A 21,298-nucleotide genomic window follows, 5' to 3' on the forward strand; every position below is an offset into this window, starting at 1 on the left:
AGGAGCTGCTGCTGCTGCTGCTGCTGCTGCTGCTGCTTTTTAATAGATAGAGGAGAGAAAGAAGGGGCAGAGGGAGAGGGAGAGAGAATCTTAAACAGGATCCATACTCAGTGCTGAGCCCAATGTGGGGCTCAGTCTCACCACCTTGAGATAGACCTGAGCCGAGATCAAGAGTCGGGCACTCAACCCCCTGAGCCAGCCAGGTGCCCCCGGAGTCTTTTTATTGAAGATTTTAGAATAGAGAGGATGGGTGGGGGTCTTAGGCTAAGGTGGCTGAGGGAGGGCCAGTTCGTGTCAAATCTGTGTTCAGGAAGTAGGTGCAGAGCTGCCCTTTGCCTTTGACCTTGATGATGCCCCGGCTGTAGCAGGTATAGCCTAAGGACTGCAACACCCGGGCTGTCTCTTCAGTCACCTGTGATTGAAAGGGTGTGAGCCTGGAGTATGGGGGTGGCCCTATCCCCTTCCCCAACCCCGTGCCTCCTCACTTGGATCTTGCCCAGGACTCCTGTACTCTCCATTCGGCTCGCAACGTTCACCGTGTTGCCCCAGATGTCATACTGAGGCTTCTGGGCCCCAATCACTCCAGCAACTACAGGTCCATGGTTCAACCCTGACAAGAGGTATGGTAAAGAGGGGCCCTGGGAGGTGGTGGGGGGAAGATTTGAGGAGGGAGAGAGGAGGAGGAAGCTCCAGAACTTATGGTGAAGGACCTGGAGATCTTAGAAGAAAGAAAGAAAGGAGAATGGGTCTGGAGGGGTGTGGCTTAGGGAAGGGGTAGCTGAGCCCCAGAGATCCTGGCCCAGCAGCTTCATGCTCTGCCTCCAGGGATGAGGCTGGAGGGGGTCCAGGGAGGAGCTGGAGAGTAGCTAACAAACGACTTGGGGGAGGAAGAGCCTAAGAAGGTGAAGAGGAAGTTCCAGACTGGCCCAGCAAGAGAGGGCCCTCACCCACACGCAGGCGGAAGTTGTTGAATGAGTGCTTATTGATGACATCCAGCTTCGATCCAAGGGCCACTGCAAACTCCACCATGGTGCCCAGGTGGCTGCAGCTTCGCTCAGCATCCTAGCAATGGGCCGGTCCACCAGGATGGGGCAGTGAGGGCCCAGCAGTGCAAGCCCAGAGGGGGGCTGGTAGGCGAGGAAGGGAGGTTGTACCTGCTGTGTGTCCTGTCCAGAGGTGGCATTTAAGCCTGTGGCTGCCATGTAGGTGCTGCCGATGGTTTTGATCTTCTCCACCCCACTAAACTTGGGCTTTGAGAGCAGCTGTACAGAAAGGAGGTTGTCTTTCTTACTCCCTCCCTTCCATCTCAGAAGCCCAGCCCCAGGCCTTTAGAGACAAGGGACCAGGTTGTGGGGTTAGGGAGTGTGGCAGGAGGGAGACTGAATCATGGGAAGAGTTGCTGGAGAGCTGGGGATCAGAGGAGGAGCGGCAGAGCCAGGGAGAGGAGGAGCATGGGCCCCTGGCCGGAGAGCAAGTGAGCAGGAGGGACTGGTGGGAAATTCTAGCATCCAGGACAAAGGGCCTGGGGGACCCTTGGAGCTGTCACCTCATCAAAATCTGCAATGATCTCATTGAGCAGCCGCAGACACTCTAGACCCTCGTGGTTGATGTTGGATTCAGAGTAAAATTCCTTAAAGTCTGGAACGGAGGCGAACAGGACACAGACACACTCGTAGGATTGGTGGTAGAGGTCCTGGAGGGTGGGAGGCTGGGATGAGGGAGCAAGCCACGTTCTTTCCCCCGTGGGTCTGCATGGGCCACCTTCCCTGTGTCCATACTCTTACTCCTCTATTCAAGAAGGATTGGAAAGGAGGGAGAGGGTAGGGCCAGGTCACCTGGATGTGTGACTCGGTAGTCAAAGATTGGGTCTCATTATGATTCCAGGAGAGATAGGGGTTTGGAGCCAGGGTCACCTCATAGCAATGTGAGAGGCGTCTCTTCAAGAACTGGGATCATATTAGTGGGAACTGTCTTTCTGTCCTATCTTACTGCTAATGGGTGTTAAGCCAGTTAACTCAGTTTACAAAGATAGCTTCAATATGGAAGATAAAATAATAGGGGAAATGTGACAAAGGAAAAATAAAAGTAAGACAGGAAAGATGGAATCCTATTTGAAGTTGGTTCATAAAAGGGGTGACACAAAGTCCTTGTCAGTCCTAGGTTCTGGCTCTGGGCTTTCTAGCAGCCCATGTGAAGACAGAAACAGGAAGAATTACAAGAGTCCCAGTATAAATAAGAGTAGAAACCAGCGGAAGTAGATCTACTGCCAACCTTGAGTGCAGAGAGCAACTGGTGGGGACATAAAGCTGTGAATAGACCCTGACCTGCTTCTTTTAACATTCCTCAAGACAGGCCAACAGTATCTCCATAGCAGACAGGGATAAGTTCAGGCAGTACAGACAAAATGGCACTAATATGTGGGTGACCTTCTCTGATGGTCTGACCAGAGAGCATTTGAGGATGAAGATTAACATCTACCAATGGAAAATCCTGTGGTTGGAAAGTTCTGAGTATGCGATGTCTGATATGGTTGCCACTGGCCATAAGCAGCTCTTAGACACTTGAAATGTGTCCAGTGAGACTGAGACCCTGAATGTTCCATTTTAATTAATTTAAATGTAAATGGCCCCACATGGCTACTGGCTACCATCCTGGATAGTGCAGGTCCAGAGGGCTGGGTGTATGTTCTCCATACATCTCCCATCAACACTCGAAGAAGCTTCTGGAAGGTATGGAGTGGCCATGAGTTGGAGAAGCACCCTTCTAAGTAAGTACTTGGAATGCAGAAGTTATGTGCTCAGCAGACTAAGCCTAAGAGCTTATGAAAACGGAGGCATCTACCTGATAGGGACAGGGACTGGGCGGCCACCCAACCCAATATGGAGGAGTCCAGAGATGATGGGCTGAGGGCCAAGATATTCATCCAAAATTAGTCCCTGTGGCATCTGGGGCTCAGGAGTCAGGGGTGGGAGTCACCTCATTGCGCCGGTTCTGGCCGATGAACTGGGGGGCCACGTGTGCGGGGAGCACATTCTCCAGCAGGAGCCGAGTCAGGTTCTCCATTGTCTCTGTCTCCTCCTGCTCCTGCCGCAGCTTCTTCTTCCACAGAAAGTCCAGGCGGCAGTAATACTCATTCTGGCAAGGTCACCAGGGGCCCAAGTGGAGACCCAGTGCAGGGGGAGCCTCAGCTCCTGAGTGTTCACCCCCCACCCACTCCATGATGCCTCAAACCATACCACTCCCCAGTCTAGAGAGAAGGCCTAAGGGCCAACTACCCTGGGGAGGCTACCTTGGAACTAGATTCAAACCAGACAGACTTGGCAGATTTTTTCTCATGGGTGGTTTTCCTGGACTTGGGGTGGGAGGGGCGAGGGAGGGAGAATTTGAGGGCACCTCCCTTGGGGAGTGAAGGAGAAAGAAAGGGAGCAGGAAGGTTCACTTAGAAGCTTCCGGTGGACACACTATTTGGGCTCAACCCTGAAGATGTTAAGATTGAGGGAAAGGGTGAGAGAGACCAAGTCACAAATATGGGGACCCCGCTTCCCCCTTTAAAGGGAAGCTCTGGTGGGTTGAGCTGGGTGACTTACCTGCCGAGCCAGGACAAGGAGGGTGAAGAAGAAGATGAAGAAGGAGATAGCTCCCATGAGTTTGGGCTCCTTCAGCACCCCTGGCCTGAGGAGGCCATGGATCAGGGTTGCCCCTTGCCCTGCCCCTTCCCGATGGCCTCCTCCCTACCCCCAGTGCCCATGTAACCCTTAGCCACCCTCCCCCTTTCAGCTCAGTGAGGCGAGGACAGCTCTGGGCACCTCTGTCCCATGGCGATGCGCACCTGGAGTCCAAGGGATCTGGATAGAGGCGGGCGATAAGGCAGTCAGACAGCCAGGCATGGGAGTGCAGGAAGAGGGAGCAGGAGGCTCCCAGCCACAGCAGGAGCAGCAGCAACTTCAGCTCAAAGCTCATGTGCAGAAAGAGGGAGCAGGACAGGAACCCCAGCACGCAACAGTGCATAGAGTACTGTGGGGTGGGGTGGGGCTGTCAAGGGGCGGGGCATATGCCACATGCCGGGGTGGGAGAATATCACAGGGCTCCTGTCCCACCCCTCCCAGGGCCCAGGTCCTATCTGGGGACAAGGAGTGTCATACACACAAACACACACATGTGTGTTTTATATCCATCCCAATTCACAGGATGGAATGTTTTTTAACTAAAGGGGTAGCAGACGGGCAAAGGCAGGCTCTGGATAAAGTGATTCAGGGCTGTGAGGAACACTCACCGGGACGCTGATGAGAGGCAGGGACCCAGGGAGCTCCCAGGAGAGGTTGAAAGCCACGGAGGACACATTGGGAGCCCGGGAAGGGCAGTTTGATGCTGCCGGTAAGAAGAACTGCAGAAGGAGGTGAAGAGCTGAGGTGGGCAGGCAGCTCCTGGGGCCCAGTGGTGGCTTGTGCTGGGTTTCAGCTGACCTAGGGATGAGGGCCAGACTCCTCCAAAGGGGTAGATCCTGCCATTTCTGGCTGGTGAGGGAGCCTTAGCGCTGGGGTCCTTGCTGGACAGTCCGGGATGGGAGGAGAGGGTGCCCTGAGTGCTAGTCTGCCAGTGGAGCCACTGTGTGATCTCTTGCCAGCCACTTAACCTCTCTGGGCCTCAGCTTCCTCTTCTGTGACTTGGCTAGGGCATGATTCCTAAGGTGTCTTTCAGGGATAGAATTCTAGGAGTGACTGTATGTTCTGAAAAATCCGCCAGACTCGGCTACAATAAATATCACAGTGAGTGAGCTAAACAACGAATATCTGCCTACACAGAAAAGATGGGAAGGAGGTCCACCAGAGAGTTATGAACAATTATACAGGTAGCAGATTAATTTTTTTCTTTATACTGCATCCAACATTGCCAGAATCCCCTGGCCTCAGTGCAGCTGCTCTCCCAAATCCAGGGGTCCCCACTCAGCCTCTTATGGGTTCAAAAGGCCCTGATGGGGCTGCCTGGGGCCCCCTCTTGCCCTCACCAGACTGGTAATAGCCATGACAAAAACGAGGAGGATGGTGGCAGTGCCCAGGGCAACTCGCAGTCCGGGCCGTGTGGCCACCAAGCCAGACAGTGTGGGAAGCCAGTGTAGCATCTTGGGGCCTTTCAAGACACACTTCTGTGGAAGGAGCACAAGAACCTTAGCCATGTGGCTGGGGTACCCCACCTCAGGCCAGGTCATGGTAAGGGCCCAGCTCACCACTTCCACCCCCCAAGCCCACCTCACCGTCAGGTGCTCTGAGAAGCAGACGAAGAGGAGGAGGAGGAAGAGAAGGAAGGTGATGCTATAGGTGATGGCCAGAGCTGGGGGCCTAAAGGGAGACAAGAGTGAGTGAGGCCTTGAAGGGTCAGAAGATGCTCTGTGTGCTGGGAGGGTGCTGTGCACCCTGGTTGGGAGATGTGGGGAGGAACAGTCCTGAGGATCTGAACTGGCCCCCACTGGGGTCTGTGCTGATAAAAGGCATTGCATGCCAACGATCCAGGAAAGCCAGGAAAGCCGAGGGAGTGTAGGGCGGTGGTGGGGTGGGGGCAGGAACAGTACTGGAAGGCAGCAGGGGGCTCACGAGGGGCTGAGGCTGCATTAAGCCAGTCTCTGAGCCTTCAGGCCAAAGCTCTTCCACCTGGCTGCGTTTTGGACGAGTCCTTGCAGACCCTCCCAGCCATGGGGTAAAAATGAGGACCTGCTTCCTAGGCTCATCTGCTATGAGATTTGGGCTTCTCAATGAAACAGAACCTGTTTCATGGAAAAGTGATCAGGACCCAGAGATAGGCATGTGAAAGTGCTCAGATTCCGTAGACAGTCCACAGGATGTGTGGTAGTAAAAATGAAGGCTGTGATTATCACTGCTTCCCCAGAACACATACTTCCTCTGTGGCTCAGCGTCTGAAGCCAAGGGGAAGTGGGTAAAGGAAGAAAGTGTGGGTCAAGGATCAGCAGGAGCCTGGTGGTCCGTGTCTGAGACTCAGGGCCACCCTTGCCTGGGGCTCTCACCTGTTGGTCACCAGCATCTGGATGATGAAATTGGAGAGGAAGACCAGGAAGGTGCAGGCTGCATAGTATTTGAAGGCGGGGAGGGCAGAGAGTCGATACTGGAAGGACAGGGGTCAGTGTGGCGGCAGGAGCAACCAGGGCTGCGGGTAACCTTGGCAGTGTCCACTGCAGGCAAGGAGCAGGTATCCCAGCCTCCCATTCAGTCTCAGGTAGTTGCTACGGCTCTCCCAGGAGCCGGCCTCCTCCCTCCCATCCCCACCTAGTAATCCAATCTATAGGGTTACCTCCATTTGGAGAGAGGCACAAGTCCCTCAACCTAGAATCACAAACTGAGCAGAGCTGAGGGGTGAGGTATGACCATGGGGCTTGCCAGCTCTCCAAGGCCACAAAGGCCTTGGAACTAAGGCTAGAAAATTCTCCCCTGCCACCCCCCACACCTACCTCTTTCTCCAACTCCTTCTCTCTGAAGTACAGTGTCAGTGGGCTGAAGTCCTTTGACTGCTTCCATTGTCTGGCGGGAGGTGGGGGGCAGTGAGCCCCAGAGAGGAAAGGGCAGGGCAAGGCAGGTGGGGGGCCGTGGTGGCCAGATGTGTGTTTTCCTGGGCTGGAGCAGAGAAGCTGCTCCCTTCCTGCTGGGTCATCAGGGGAACACACCCGTTTGCTACCTGGGGGCCCAGCCCCACACCCCTCCCAGCTGCCTTCTGTTCTCCATACTTCTGAGAGTTGAGCTGTTCGATGACTTGGAAGAACTTGGCATCCCCAGTATCCAGGTCTTCATCTAGTCCTCGGGGGGTACGGCTCCTGCACAGTGAGAGCCCAGTCTGTCACCACAGGAGACCTTCCACAGCATGTGGGCAAAGCAGGAGCAGCCCCCCTAGGGAGGATGGAGGCAGGTCACTCAGACAGAGATGCTGGGGCCTCCTCACCGGTCCAGGCTCCACTGGGGGCTGAAGGAGGCAAGGGCCTTCTCCTGTTGGGAGAACACAGGGAAGGGGGGAGACGAGGCAATGCTGAGCATCCCTGAAGCCTCTCTAGGGTGAGGCATTCCGTATCACGTCCTTGGCCTTGAGCATCTGTTGTGTTTCCCCTGCTTCTGATGACTTCCTCTTTCCATCAAATCCCACCTGCCCTTAAGGGAAGGGTCAAACCACATTGATTCCTTAAAGGTTCTTCCGGACTCTTCAGACACCCAGGGTTCTTATGCTCTTATTTCCCCAGTTTCTACCACTTAATGAGACAACCCTGTAAGTTTGAGGAGTGGTCATCTTTCCTAGGGACTAACCAAATCCCAAAGGCGGAGACTTGCCTATCCCCTCAGCATGCCCAAAGATCCTTGTTGGTTTAAATTGAGGGACAATGCCAAACATTCTGACTCCCTTGTGGTCAGGCTGAGCTGGGGCGTGGTGGGAGCAGAAAACAAAAAACCTAGAAGGAAGGGAAGGAGGAAGGAAAAAACCAAACCTGGTCACAGTCATTTTTTTCTGCAGTAAAAGGAAGGCATGCTGTGTGCAAAGAATCAAAAGCAAGCAGACAAGTAAAGCCCCAAGAAAGAGAGTGAAGCACAGCGGCCGCTGCACAGGGCCAGGTGTCTGGGGACTATTCTTTCCTGCTCCCCTGGCTTAAGTGAAGGCAGCAGGGTCACAGGGGGCCACATCACATAGTCCCCACAGACCCAAACTTGGCATATAGGAGAGGGAGAGGGGAGGAGAAGGGAGATTAAAAGGGATGTTCTAGGTAGGAGCCCGTCTATGCATCTCGGTCTGAGCCTAACTTTTTCCAACTACCCACTTGCCTCTCTACCTTGCTCAATGCCTATATGTTATTCAAAGGCAGGGAAAACGTTTTATTCATTTCTGTCTTCTCAAGAACTAGCTTAGCGCCTGCCATATGGTAAGTGGTTTAAGACTGTGGAAGAATGGAAGGATGGATGGATGGATAGATGGTTGGATGGATGGATGGATGGTATATACTAGTATCAACCATGCGCCAACACCCCAGAGGTCCCCATTGTAGGGGTAAGCTGATGTGATTCTCAGGTTTTCTAACATCTGACTGAGGGCGTGGCACTTCAGGGGGTGGGAAGTGAACTTCTGGGCTGGTGAAGCCCTGACTTGGGAGATACCCTTGAATTAGGGGTTCCTAACTCTCTACCCTGACACTTCCTAGCCTGCACACACTAGTGGGGTCTTGGGGAGATGTGGCGTGGGTTCCTGGGGGCATCTCACCACAGGTATTGCACCCAACACTGTCTCACAGTCCCTGGGCTCCCATCAAAGCCCGCCCTCTACTCTATCTCCCCCTGGGGGGCTTCATCCTACAGGGGTCAGAAGGGTCTTGGATTCTTTCTTCCTCTCCCTCCTGCCCACTAAGCCCTTCTGGCCCTTCCCCTACTCTATGTTAAGGCTCAGTATTAGGTATTCTCCTGAACCACTGCTGCCAAGGATCCCCTCGCCCCTGCCCCACTCTACAGTGCTCACTGATCTCTGGCCGGCTTTCCTGCTGGGTGGGTGGGGTGGAGAGATAGAACACAGAAAGTGTACTCTGAAGTCATCCCACATACCCATCTGGGTCTACCCAGTAGAGAAGATTCTGAGCAGAAGATCTGCAGAAAGGTGGCTGGGAAAGTTTGGGGAAGAGGTGAAGTGGAGGAGAGCAGGCTGAGGAAACTACTCCTGGGGCAAGCCTTTGGGGACACGGCCTCAGTCCCTGCAAGAGAGGGTTCTGGCACTTGTTACCAAGCACCAACCCTGAGAGCCAGCTAGTTGGGGAGATAAAGCTTCCTGCATCAGCTAGTGGGTCACCGATGAGCTGAGGGTCACTGATGAGTTGATCCTGATGACAAGCACAGGATCAACCAGGAATCTACCGTGCTCTGGTGTCCTCTCTTCCCTCTCTTCCTGACCCCTGCCTGCTCAGGATGACTTCCTTCAAGGCCATGTGAGATTTTCACTGTCACCTCATTTTATCCTCACACCAATGCTGGAGAGTGGGACAAGAACCGATTTGCCCCCACCTTCCTAGTCCTAGTGGGGATAAAAAGAGAGGGTCTAATCTCAGGAATGGAGTTGGACAGAGACATTTCCCAGTGGGAATGGCTGTAAGCCCTGGCTTCAGACCCAGGATGAGTGTGGGCTATACCTCTGTGGTACTGATGGAAGGGGGTTCCCGAGTGGAGGCTGGGGAACAATGGACATAGATAGTGTCTATAGGATTTTGTATCTCAGGTGAGCTCAGAGGGCAGTGATCTTTGCCCTTTCTTTGGAAGGAAGGGCAAGGAAAGGCCTGAACCAGGGACTGGGGCAACCAGACAGTTCAGGGCCTTGGGATGTCATCAAGTGACTCACTGGTGGTGAGGACAGGGAAGTCGGGAGGGGCGGTGAGGGTGGGGTTATTAAGTACTCGGGCTCAGATGGAGGTGCACTTACTGGGAGAGGGGTAGAGGTGGACACAGGGCTCTCTAGGTGGCTCAGGTGAGCAAAAGGCTTGGCTGCGCCCCAGGACTCCAGGTAGCGCGTCATTAGCAGTGATGGACGCATCTTGGGGCCCTCAAGAGAGGACAGCAGCCCTCCTGCAGTGCCCTTCTCATCCTCCTCCTCAGCCTGGGGCATATGAGAGCTGAGAGTCAAGATCACAAATGCATTCTACATTTTCCCCACACCCCTTAGAAGGTTGGCTCTCCACCCCCCTGATGCACACACTGGAATCCAGGAATTCAATGTTTGGCATAGAAGAGATCAGGCCTGTCAGCTGTGGGTGGTTAGTACGGGCCAGCCCATGGGGTCCAGACTGGGCCTTTACCCGGGGATCGATGACGAGGTAGGTGGGCTCCCCTAGCTCCCGAAGGTATGGGTCCCGGTGTTCCATGGATACATCCTCCACAGCGTAGGCCCCTGCTAGCAAGGCCAGGGTAGCCCCTGTAATATGCACTCGTCTGGAAAGAGGGGTCAGTGAGAGTCAGGAGGGAGGGCCTGCAAACCTCTCATTTTTTCCCAGGGTCCTTCCTGGAGGTCTGACTTTAAACAAGGCCCTGTGCTCCCAGAGGTGTCTCCCAGCACTCCTCCCTGCACATCAGGATCTCCCTGAGCCCCAGGTAGGATTGTGCTCATTTTAGGGAACTATGAATAGGGTGGCAGCACGTGTGAGGCCCGGGTGGCTACTTCCCGTGGCCTCCTACAGCCCCACATCTCACCCTGGCACGCCACCCGCCTCCATGTGGTTGGCCAGTGTGACATCATGGGACCAGACGTCATACTGCCACTTCTGCAGCCCGATGACTCCGCAGAGCACGCTGCCCGAATGCACGCCCACACGCATGTTGATGTCCACGCCAGTGGCTGCGCGGAGTTTCCTGAGCAGGGTATTCAGGGGACAGTCTGAACGCTGCCATACACCTCCCTCTCTCCAAGAGGTCCTCCAGTACCCTGCCTGCTCCTCCCCCACATCCATCCTTGGGTAGCCCTCCTGCCCGCCCACCTGAGCTGACCTGATGGCCCGGCACATGTCCAGCCCCATGCGCACGCAGTTGATGGCATGGTCAGGCAGAGAAAGTGGGAGCCCAGAGACACAGTAGTAACAGTCTCCCAGAATCTTGATCCGCATGCATTCATGCTCCTGGAGTGTGTGTGTGTGCAGAGGGAGGGGGGGGCACCTGGTTAGAGGTCAGAGGAGGCACGAGGGGGCTGGGACAAGTGGGAGCAAATGGTATTCCTGAACAAATTCTGAGGTTGGAAGTCTCTGGGTCAGATCTAGGGATTCCCTTAACTTGATATGGGGCTGGCTGAGGTTGGTGGCTGTCCCCCAGCTTTGGCACGTGTAGGGTGTATTCAAATTTGAGCATATGAGTGTGGCCTCAAAACTGCAGTTTTCTGGGGGAGACCCAAGATTAGGTTTGTTGGGGGGCATCCCTGGGGTCTGAACAGGAGGCAGTATTGGCCTGGACTGATGTTGCATGAGGCAGAGACTTCCCTTGGAAAATCTAAGATTAAAACATCTGAAAACCTCTCTAGATTTGGTTGTAGTGTCCAGAGATCCCCTACACTGAGGACTTGAGCATGTTTAGGGGTGTTGTCATTGGGGCATTTGTGGGGCATTGTTGAGAAGTCTCTCCAGGTTTGAGGTGTGTGGTGAGCAGCTCCATACCTGGGGTTGTTTGAAAGGATTTCCTAGTTCCATTGGGATATCTTCCATTAGAATACATGGGCTCTGAAATGGGACTGGGATCATAGGTGGCAGGAGTTTCCCTTGTAAAGGGTTCTCCAAGGTGGGCATTTGAAGGTCCCTGGGTAGGGAGGAAGGTCCCCTCTGACCTTGGCAATCTGGTCGAACTTGCCAAAGAGCTCGTTGAGCATGAGCACCAACTCCTTAGGGGAGCATTCACTGGCCAGCCGTGTGAAGCCCACGATGTCAGCATACAGCACGCTGGGGAGGGCAGAAGGTGTCAGTGGGGCCAAGATCTCGGCCCATCCCCCCTTCCCCTCTGGCCATCCTCTCTCATACCTGACTCCCTGGTGCCTCTTGACATAGAGGCTGTGGAAGTTGTTGGTGCTCTCTGGCCGTGACCCCTGTCCAGCTTGAAGCCGTGCCATGATCTCTGCCTTCATCTCTCGGGCCAAGTAGGCAGGAAGGATGGATAAGAGTAGGTGTTCCTAGAGGAGATCACTATGAACAACCAGCTTCTTGCAACCTAAAGCCAGCCTCCCAACAATCTAGGAGCTCACCCACTTCCCCAGCCCCACTAGTGTGCCCCAGAGTACTCCCCCAGGTCCTCCCCATCACATAGAGCTGGGCTTCAGCACCCATCCTGCACTATACACCTTTAGGGACTGAACTCCCAGCACCAATGCCAGAATTAAAGTTCTTCATTTAGTATCATAAAAGTGCTTTTACAGGGTGCCTGGATGGCTCAGTGGGTTAAGCCTCTGCCTTCGGCTCAGGTCATGTTCTGAGGGTCCTGGGAACGAGACCCGGCATCCAGCTTTCTGCTCAGAAGGGAACCTGCTTCCCTGTCCCCTGCCTGCTCTCTGCCTACTTGTGATCTTTCTCTCTCTGTCAAATAAATAAAATCTTAAAAAAAAAAAAAAAAGGAGTAATGTTAAAAAGAAAAGCTGCTTTTACAAGCTTCAGGGTTTTTGAGACTTAACTCCCCAAGGTGGGTGGTAGCCACGTTTTACAAAGGAGGAGAGAAAAGGGCAAGTAGCTTGCCCAAAGTCATTCGCCTTGCAAAGGAGCCCCCTTGTGTGATATAAACAACTCCTTTCTCAAACCCTGGTCCCGCCTAGCCTCCCAGGCCCAGCATACCTGGTGCTTCTTCTCAGTGTCCAGCCTCCGGCGCGAATGCAGGGACCGAAGGGCCTCCCGGAACGTGGCGCGCAGCGCACGCTCCATCAGTGCCTTGTGATAGGCTCCAGCCACGTTCCCGCACAAGAACAGCACGGCGTTTGCTGCCAGCTGCGGGAGAGGATCAGCCTTAGAGGGTGCTGGCCGCAGGTGGTGGGGCAGCGGTGACGCATGCAGCTGGAGTTTCTCCGAGAGGATTGAGTAGGACTCCACAGTTAGAGACCTAAGTATTTCCAGGCAATCGGTGCCACACTGCCGTGCCCGTAGGGGGCGCTTTCCCGGCCCCAGTATCCCTGCTCTAGACTCAGTTGTGCACCAAAGAGGCCTCCTAGGTCTAGAAACCCTTGCACTCACGTTTCCTCTGCCTGGAATACCACCCCACCATCTAAGCCCCTCCGCGGCCCCCGAGCCCAAAACCACTCAAGCTCCAATTTTTACATTCTCTATGAAGGTTCTGTCATTCAAATCTGTCCCCACAACTCTGGTTCCCTGGTGAAGTCCCTTCCCCGTGGGCCCAGAGGCGTCTTCTAGTGTCTGCAGCTTCTGGCTGCAGTGATGTACCAGCTCCCTGAGGGCACCGTCTGGGGCTATGGGTCTGTATCCTGTGCTTAGTGAGGCGCCCTGCCGTGGAGTCGCAGCCGGGCAAGAGATCAGCGCATGCTCAGAGTAACCAATAGCGGCCAGTAGAACCAGTCCTGCGCGCCGCCGGGCCCCTGGGCGCATCCTGTGCTACGCGCATTCTCACCTGTGGCAGCAGCGGTGGCCGGGAGTCAGGCTGAGGCCCAAGGTACAGCCCAAGGACCAGCAGGTGGGACAGTGATGAGGCAAGGCCTGCAGCTGCGGCATCCCACATGCCCAAGGGCAACATGGCATACACAGTGAAGATGATGAAGAGAAAAAAGGACACCTGGGGAAGCAGAGGCACCGGAAGCTGCTGGCTGCTCTTGGCCTGGGTGTGCTCCTGCTCCCCGCTCCACCTGTTGCTCCTCTTACCTGGTCCCAGGCGCTCACCAGGCCCCCAGTGAACAGGAAGCCATGGCCTAGCCCAAGTAGCGCTGCCCACACGAGGACCGACAGGGGACGTGTCCAGCGCTGCAGTCGTTGCTCACAGGAAGCCAAGCCCAGGAGAAGGGAGAAGCCACCCAGTGCACACAGCACAGTGGTCAGGAAGCCCGAATCTGAAACTAGATCCTGTGGGGACGGGGTGCTTGTGGCAAGACTGGAGTGTGGAGGTTGGGGAGCTCCTCCAAGCTGAAGAGCAGGGAGCCCCCCAGGCTGCTTCTGGAAAGTGTCTTTAACTCAAGACAGAAAAGGAGACAGGGCATTTGGGCCGGCCATTCAGATTAGGCTGAACCATAGGAAGTTGCCAAGAATCTGTTTTTAATCTACAGAGCCTGCTGTCTCATATGATTCAACCTAATATCTCACTGGCAGCCGGGATGGGGGAGGCTTGAGCCATCTACCCAGAGTCTACCCCTATGGCACATTTGTGAATCCAGGACCTTTCTGAGCCTGTTTTCTTATCTGTCAGGTCGGAATTAGAATACTATCCTCGGGTCCCCATGCAAGTGAAAAATCCTACCTCATGGAACACTTAGGAATGAGTGTATCCAAATCTGGCCAATTTGCTTAAGGAGATTTCCTGCCCTGGGCACAGGTCTGGGAGCAGCCCCTCCCAGCCCCAAGAAGTGCTCTAGCAGCAAGGGGCACCTGGAACCTCCCTCCCGGCAAGGTGGGGAGTGGGGTGGGTGAGCCCTACACTTTCACCACCCACCTCTGGACGTGGACCTCCTGCCCCTGTCCTGTGTCTCCACCTCTTTCTGGACTTCCAGGTGGCCCAGCAAGAACTGGTCAGTTTAGTGGCTTCCCCAACTTGCCTCCGAAAAGTGAAAAGAAAACTTGGAGGAAGATATTTCCAGAAATGAAATTGAAGACCCCCTTTCTCAAAAAAAAAAAAAAAAAAAAAAAAAAAAAAAAAAAAAAAAAAAAAAAAGAAAAAAGAAAAAAGAAAAAAGAAAAAGAAAGAAAAAAGAAAGAGAAAAAGAAAAGAAAAGAAAAAAGAAAGAAACTGGAAATGGCTTTATTTGGGGACTAAATGTGAGTGGGATGTAGGATGCCTTCTGAGAGTCTATGGGTACAGCTGCCCCACAGCCCCTCTGAGAGAAAGAAAACCAGGAAACGGATTCCCACGGGGCCCAGTGTAATTTCCCTTCTGGAAAATGGGAAAACCCGGTGTTGAATTCACTCTAGAACCAGTAGATCACAGAAGCTCAAAAGGTCTGTCAGTACCCTGAGAAAAATTAAAAGCACCCAGGGCTCAGCTTTCTCCCAGCGGCCCAGCAACTACGGACCAGAGAGGTGCAGTGACTTGTCCAGGGTCACTACATTTCCTAGCAAGGCTCGGTCCTTCCCTCCTGGATTCCAGCAAAGACCCCGCCCTAAGTCCCTACCCAGAAAACGCCCTCTAGGCGGTGACCCTCCCACCACCGTGGGGAGGGAGCCCCGCACCACCAGAAGCAACCCCGCTCACCCTGCCGCTGGCTGACGCGACAGCCAGCATCGCCAGGAGCGCGCAGAGCACGATCACCAGCAGCAGCAGCAGCAGTGGGTACTGCTGGCTCAGGCTGTAATAGGTCTCGTAGAAGAGATCTTCGCTGGGGGGCGGCCGGGGACTGAAGAGGCGAGCCATGGTCCTCCCTGCCCCGGTGCCTAGCCGGGGTAGAGGGCGGACCCCGGGGCTGAAGAGGGCCAGGTGTAGCGTTACTGCCTGTGGCCGGTCCGGACCCCAGTTGTGCCTCTCTCACTAGGTCCAAGCCACTTCCACCCCGTTTCCCCAGCCTCGCGGCAGTCCCATCCGCCAGGCACTCCTGTAGCCTCCCAGCCTTTTCTCAGTTGGCTGTGAGAAGACTGCCCCATCTTTCGCTCCTCCCCCCTCAAACCCAGACCGCAGAGATGCCCTAGCAAAAGCCTCGTCTCCGGGAGAAGCAGGATTTGGGATTGAAGAAAAGGAGCCTCGAGGTCCTCCCTCCGCCCCCCAAACTCACTGCCCGCGATTCTACCGCGGCTTGAATGGGCCAGGCCCGAGGAGGGAGCCCAGGACAGCTGGTGGTGGAGTCCCGATCGACCGCCGAGAAGCTAGTGGAGTGGCTCAGAGCCCCGGGCAGCAGGCGCTTCCCGCCCGGCGCCGGGAGGGGGGCCCCCCTCCCACTTCCCCGACGGGACTGCCCGGCCCTTTCCCGTGCCGAGGCGGACTCCCCAGGCCTCCTCCCTCCCTCATTGTCTCCCCTAACTCCGTCGTAGCCTTCGTCTTTCAGCTCCCTCCAGAAAGGCGACTGCAACCTTGGGAGAGGTGAGGGGTTGGGCCAGGCTGAGCAGCAAGTGTCAAAATGGGGGTGGAGCCCTTGGGCACCGGGAGAATGGAGTGCTAGAGTGAAGGCTAGCCAGAATGTAGGGAAGAATTTTGGGCAGAATGGGGCTAGGATTTAGGTTGGAATGGAGGGTTGGGGTGCGCCTGTTCCCCTCCCCTCCTGACTGGATGCAGCTGCTGTGGAACCTTAGCTTTACATTCCAGACCCCAGCTGAGAGTCAAAGGACTCCGCCTGGAAAACAAGGAGCCTGGGAGTGTAGGTAGTGAGTGCTTGTGGTGGAGGGAAATAAATATGCCGGCTGACCTCTGAGAGGCTGGGAGCACTGCGAGGCAAAGATGTGCCGCTGTCTTCCAATGCCCGGGGAGAGCCCCCTCCCCAGAACCCCACTGTGGCCTCTCTGTAGCCCAGAGGAAAAGCGTGGCAGTGAGGCTATCCCCAGGTTTTGGGTTTAGGGTGAGGTCTCACCCGATCCAGAGGAAGTGCTCCGCCCAGAGATTATAGTGGCCCCAGGAGCCAGGCCTCCCAGATTCCTTCCTGCCACCAGCTGGGCCCTGACCTGGTGTGCCACGCCTGCCCACCCCCAGCCCTGAGCATCCCGCTTCCGGCCTCAGCTAGACTGCAGGGCCTCTGCCTCCCTCCGTATCAGTTCTGCGGTCTCCCATACAGGTCTCCACCGCCCGCCCCTGGCCTAAGCCTTAGCCTCCCAAGAGTGGCGCTTTGGTTAAAAATCCATCAGGTTTGGGGCTCCTGGGTGGCTTAGTCGGTTAAGTGGGTTAAGTGGCTGCCTTCAGCTCAGGTCACGATCCCAGAGCCCTAGGATTGAGTCCGACATCAGGCTCCTTGCTCAGAGGGGGCTCTGCTTCTCCCCGGCCTACCATTCCCCCCACTTGTCCTTGCTCTCTCTCTCTCTCTCTGTGTCAAATAAATAAATAAAAACTTAAAAAAAAAAAAACCATCATGTTTATTGACTTCCATGTGCACAAATCAGTTGGCCTTCAAAGAAAGTCTCAGCTAATTACCTCACATCCAAGAGGTAGCTCAGAAGTTGCATCATACTGGCCCTGCCACCAGTCTGCTCCAGGCTTCTTGGTTCTTGTGGCTCTCCTTTCCAACCTACTTGTGTGGGGCACGCGGCCAGCCTCGACCCATGCCCCAGGGCTCCAGGCCTTGCGTTGGCAAAGCAGTTCCTTCTTGTATAACCAAGTAGTTGTTGTCTCCCACCTGCACCGCGTGGCTGTCATGTATGGTAACAGGGTTACCTTTAAGAGAAATTGTGGTGTTGGTGGGATGGTTAACTCAAAATTAGGAGGAGCAGCGGGGTGGAGAGGCAGCGGCACCTTGTGTCCACCCTGGGGAAATGCAAGTATTGGGTCTCTAGGGCAGCCTGTGCCTGTGTCAAATGTGCCTTGGGCATTCACCTTTGTGCTGCCCCTTCGAAACCGCGTTTGCAGAAGCTCAGGAGTGGCAACTAATACCTGAGACCCTGATATTTAGGTTTTTTCTTCTAGGAGCCTCTCTGGACCAACATAGCAATGGCAGAAATTAGGGATTCACAGAGCTGGTTCTGGGGAAAGTCGGAAGGCCCAGGGCAAATCCAGACTTTGCTGTGTGGCTCCAGCAGGACCCAGTCCCAGCGGGTGTCAGTTTCTTCATTTATGACATCAGAAGCTTGAGGTAGGTGGCCACTAGCCCTTTCTCCCTCCTGCTACCTAAGGTACCCCTGATCTATAGATGGTCTTGAGGAAGAAGACACTGGAAGAATTGAGCAGGAGAAAGGAGGAGTGAGGAGCAGGTACCTGGTATTGGATTGGGCTGTGGTGCCCTGGGAGACCAGTTGGTGCTACGTCTCTCAGCCCCCTGCGAATAACACAGCTCTCTTAGGTTCCCTGTCCTGGGACTGCATTCCCCTCAGGCCCAAGTCTTCCCTGGCAAGGGGAACAGGATTCATGGGAGTCCTAGTGCATCCCCTAGTCCTGCCAGTGTCTCACCTGATTCCCTGCAGGTCCGGAACCTGGGGTCCAAGCCAACTTGGCGCTGGGTACCCAATTTCTTAAAGGTGAGGTCTCTGGAGTCTGGGGAGATGGGGCTGTTGAATCGAAAGGCATTCCTGCTATCTTGGCAGGCTGAACCTTGTCTCCCTGTGCCCTGATCCCCTTGGGAAGGTTTGTACATTTTTTAGGAACAGAGCTGGGGAACTCCTTCAGATTTAGTTTGTTTAGCATCTCCGTGGCTATGATGTCATGGCTTCCTGTGGTTCCCCTAGGGCCTTCCGTTTCTGTCCCTTCTGGGCCTGGCTTAGGCGAAGAGGACATCCTGTTGCTGCCCTGGTTTTCATGCAGGAATTGCTTCACCTGTAAGGACATAAGAAGCTTTCTGGGCAGGGAGGTGGGAGAAGCAGCCTAAACCTAAGAGAGGAGTGTCTTGGTCCATAATCTATTACCTGGGAACTCAGTGCTGAGGTGGGGAGAGTGAGGACAAAGAATAAGGCACAAAGAACAGTGGCCAGTGAGGAGGCATCGTGTGGCCAAGGGAGCCATGTCACGCCATCCTTGCCCAGCTCCTGGGTTGGGGGGGGGCGGTGGCATTGGACACTCACTGTGGAGACTGCGGCATCTATCTCCTTGTTTACCAGGTTGAAGGCTTCCTCGGTGTTTGGTCGGCATTCTGGAGACAAGGCAGAGTGGGTGGCAGGCATATGAGCCAGACTTTCCCAAGGAGAAGCCCCCTGCTGACAGATCCAGGCCTACGCTGGCTGCCAGCTAACTGGCAGTTCACCTTGAAGTTCACTTGAACTGCCAGTTCACCTTGGAAGGAGGGCCTGTCCTTGGGCTCCTGGCTCCAACAGTGTTGCATTAGCTCCTTCAGTCCTGCCAAGCCAGGAGTCTCAGCGCTGGGTTGGGGTAGCTTGGTCAGCGGGGGCCGAATCTGCCTCTCACACCCTGCTTCCTGCTCAAGTGATGTCCCAGACACTGCTAGAGTAGGGGTGGGGGATGCAAAGAGAAGACATTCAGGGTAGGAGGGGCCACTTGCTCCAAGGTGGAAGCTGGAAAGGAATATAGTCCAAGGGGAGGTGAGGAGAAAGTCAGGCAGTCTGAGTGGGTAAGCTGGAAGAAGAGGGTTTTGGAGAGTTACAGGAGGAGGGCACCCAGAGTTAAGGATCCCAGTGTCTGCCCGGAGTCTTACTTTCAGCTTCTCTTCCAGCTAGCACTGCCCACATTAGGATCCCGAAGCTGCAGGAGACACAAAGCTGAGGCCTGGCCCAACTGCTGGCAGAGATTCCTTTCCAACACACGGCCCCCTAGAAGGGCCCAGAGTGGTACAGAAATGTGGAATGTGTGTTTGGAGTGGGTACCTTACCTGTAGACATCACTAGCCATGGAGGCCTTTCGGTTTACATCAGACAACAGTTCAGGGGCCAAGTAGGCTGGCTCTGGGGAGTCAGCCCCTGACCTTGAGCCTCTCTGAAATGTGGACAGGCCAAAATCTGCCAGCTGTAAAAAGAGGAAAGAGGGAGAAGGTTGGGGATGGACAGGGCCAGTCAGCTTCCATAATCCCTTCTCTGACCACAAGGTACAGGTCCAGCCTTATAAAGGGGGTTTTGAGGGTTAGGGGAATGGTAGGACCAGTGGGACCCTTGGGTTGGACGTCTGGGTCCCCTCTTCAGGGATTTAGGTCAAGGTCTAAGTCTCCCAGGCAAGGTCAGCCATGGGTCTTTGGATGGAATGGTGGATGGGCCTGTGGAACTGACCATATGGATCAGGGTTGCTCACACCTGGCAGGGTAGGGGCTAAAGCTCCTGGTTGGGCTTTGACCCTCAGCAGCCCTGTGTCCAGAGGGAGATGCTGGGGGTATGGAGTCGAGAAGTTCTGTGCCCAGAGGCTGTTCTGGTATATGGATAGGCTGACCTTGGCGTGCAGGTCTGAGTCCAGCAGAACGTTGGAGGGCTTGAGGTCCCGGTGTAGGAGCACGGGGTTCTGGCTGTGCAGATAACACATCCCCAGTACCAACTCCTGCAGCAGGCGGCAGAGGAAAGGCCAGGGCCGAGGAAAGTGGGGCTGCAGCAGCCCTGCCACGGAACCATTTTCCATGAACTGAGTCACCAGAGCTGGCCCACAGGTGGATTCCCACTGGAGCTCCTGGGTGACCCCCAGCAGGAGCAGTATGTGCTGGTTACGCAGACTTGCCATGGCTTTCATCTCCTTGGATATCGCCTTCCTACACTCCAGGAAAAGGGTTGGAGTCCCGCCCCTTATGCCTGGAAAATCCCTCCCCTCCCCATGCATGCATGCAGCGCCTCACCCCTCCTCCTTGGGCAGACCCTGGGAGGCCCACAGCTCAGGTCACTTACCCCTTCAAGATCTTGACAGCCACATCTAAACCCCACGTCCTGTGTCGCGCCCGGAACACCACCCCGAACCTGCCTGCACCGATGAACTTTGGGTTCTCCAATTCTTCGACAGACACCAGAGAGGCTGGGGTACTGCTGGGCCTGAAAGAGGAGGCCTGGTCTTCCAGCTGCTCCCTATACTGGCCCCACCTCTGTGACCCCAGTGACTCCACCTGCTCAGTTCTGACATCCGTGACTCCATGTGGTCAGTTAAAGTCTAGTTCCTGCCCCCACCCCCCCCTCCTATCGCCCCACGGGGCAGGGTCCCCACTGTGCATATATCCCCGCCCTCCACTAACCATAACTTGCCGCTAGACATCGGGCTGGAAAGTGCAAGTCCACAGGGAAGGAGTGACTTCTGGGAGCGGGGTTGGTGGCAGAGAGGGGCAGGGGGTCTTCAGAGGGGTCAATCTCTATGTCACTGCAGGGCTTCTGACTTCCGACTGCCTAGTTGCTCTCCTACCCAGTCACTAAACCACTTCCTTCTTGGGCGGGTGCAGCTAGGTGCCGCCCCATCAGGGAGGGAGACAGAAGGGAAGCCTTGGCTCAGCCCAGAGCATCTGACAACACGGTGGACACTGGGGGCAGTCCGGAAGCGAGAGCTTTTCTGAGCATCTGCTACGGATCTCAGTCAGCTTAACTGTCCCTGGACATTTAGAGGGCCACAGAAGGCAGAAGGAGTCCTCATCTTTCAGGAGCCCACAGTCCACTCCTGCAGCTGGAGGGATTCCTGGGCTCCACCACCTACCCAGCCTGGGGTGGGGAGGGAGTGGTGTTGAGGAGGGTTTTATGTTGCTTTTGCGCTCAGCAATCCCCTAAATGCCCCTACGATCACGGTTAACAATTCTGTAAAGTTCCAATGTGTTAGGTACCTGTATTAGCTTACCAGCTGCTCGCATTAACCCGAAGCGGATTGGTCCTACTTTTATTCTTTATGAATGAGGGAAAAAGTACTGAGGTACTTAAAGTAGCTTAAGTACCGTACTCAAGTCAGTGTGGAGCTGACTTTAAGCCTGCCTCAGAACCATCACGTGTTCCTATTTTCAGACAGGCTTCTGGGCTCTACCTCCCAGCAGGCTAAATGTGGCTAAAGAAGGTGTGAATAGTATTGTGAAGGATCCCTGACAGGTGTTCTTGCTGAGGCAAGACCTTGGCCTTGGTAGTAACTTGACTCCTAGGGCATGGTGGTCA

The 21,298-nt window shown here is 55.0% G+C and overlaps 2 protein-coding genes across 9 annotated transcripts; both read right to left on the reverse strand.

Moving 5' to 3' along the window:
- Positions 1–167: 167 nt before the first annotated feature.
- Positions 168–15,532, reverse strand: ADCY4 (adenylate cyclase 4). 4 transcript variants are annotated; one of them, XM_059181768.1, is made up of 26 exons: positions 15,412–15,532; positions 14,883–15,090; positions 13,346–13,543; positions 13,098–13,259; positions 12,314–12,463; positions 11,513–11,661; positions 11,323–11,434; positions 10,500–10,627; positions 10,206–10,364; positions 9,815–9,947; positions 9,442–9,615; positions 6,943–6,986; positions 6,731–6,817; positions 6,458–6,527; positions 6,017–6,114; positions 5,252–5,336; positions 5,006–5,143; positions 4,274–4,384; positions 3,830–4,014; positions 3,588–3,672; positions 2,977–3,135; positions 1,547–1,693; positions 1,155–1,262; positions 948–1,062; positions 486–610; positions 168–412 (listed from the first exon to the last, which is right to left on the reverse strand). In XM_059181768.1, exons 2-26 carry the CDS (start codon positions 15,039–15,041, stop codon positions 260–262), a joined length of 3,234 nt encoding a protein of 1,077 aa, XP_059037751.1. In that variant the 5' UTR covers positions 15,042–15,090; positions 15,412–15,532; the 3' UTR covers positions 168–259. The 4 variants fall into 4 exon arrangements, with proteins under 4 accessions (XP_059037751.1, XP_059037750.1, XP_059037753.1 ...); XM_059181767.1 differs by having other exon boundaries at positions 15,397–15,506; XM_059181770.1 differs by lacking the exons at positions 168–412; positions 486–610; positions 948–1,062 and having other exon boundaries at positions 1,547–1,788; positions 14,883–15,478.
- Positions 15,533–16,662: 1,130 nt separating this feature from the next.
- Positions 16,663–20,573, reverse strand: RIPK3 (receptor interacting serine/threonine kinase 3). 5 transcript variants are annotated; one of them, XM_059181775.1, is made up of 11 exons: positions 20,407–20,573; positions 20,069–20,209; positions 19,626–19,935; positions 19,078–19,211; positions 18,904–18,950; positions 18,525–18,692; positions 18,317–18,384; positions 17,891–18,071; positions 17,709–17,806; positions 17,517–17,577; positions 16,663–16,979 (listed from the first exon to the last, which is right to left on the reverse strand). In XM_059181775.1, exons 1-11 carry the CDS (start codon positions 20,424–20,426, stop codon positions 16,834–16,836), a joined length of 1,374 nt encoding a protein of 457 aa, XP_059037758.1. In that variant the 5' UTR covers positions 20,427–20,573; the 3' UTR covers positions 16,663–16,833. The 5 variants fall into 5 exon arrangements, 4 of the variants coding, with proteins under 4 accessions (XP_059037758.1, XP_059037759.1, XP_059037757.1 ...); XR_009355596.1 differs by having other exon boundaries at positions 16,904–16,979; positions 17,709–17,792; XM_059181776.1 differs by having other exon boundaries at positions 17,709–18,071; positions 19,626–19,730.
- Positions 20,574–21,298: the final 725 nt, after the last annotated feature.

This window comes from Mustela lutreola, chromosome 7, assembly GCF_030435805.1.
Source record: "Mustela lutreola isolate mMusLut2 chromosome 7, mMusLut2.pri, whole genome shotgun sequence".
NCBI classification, from domain to species: Eukaryota; Metazoa; Chordata; class Mammalia; order Carnivora; family Mustelidae; genus Mustela; species Mustela lutreola.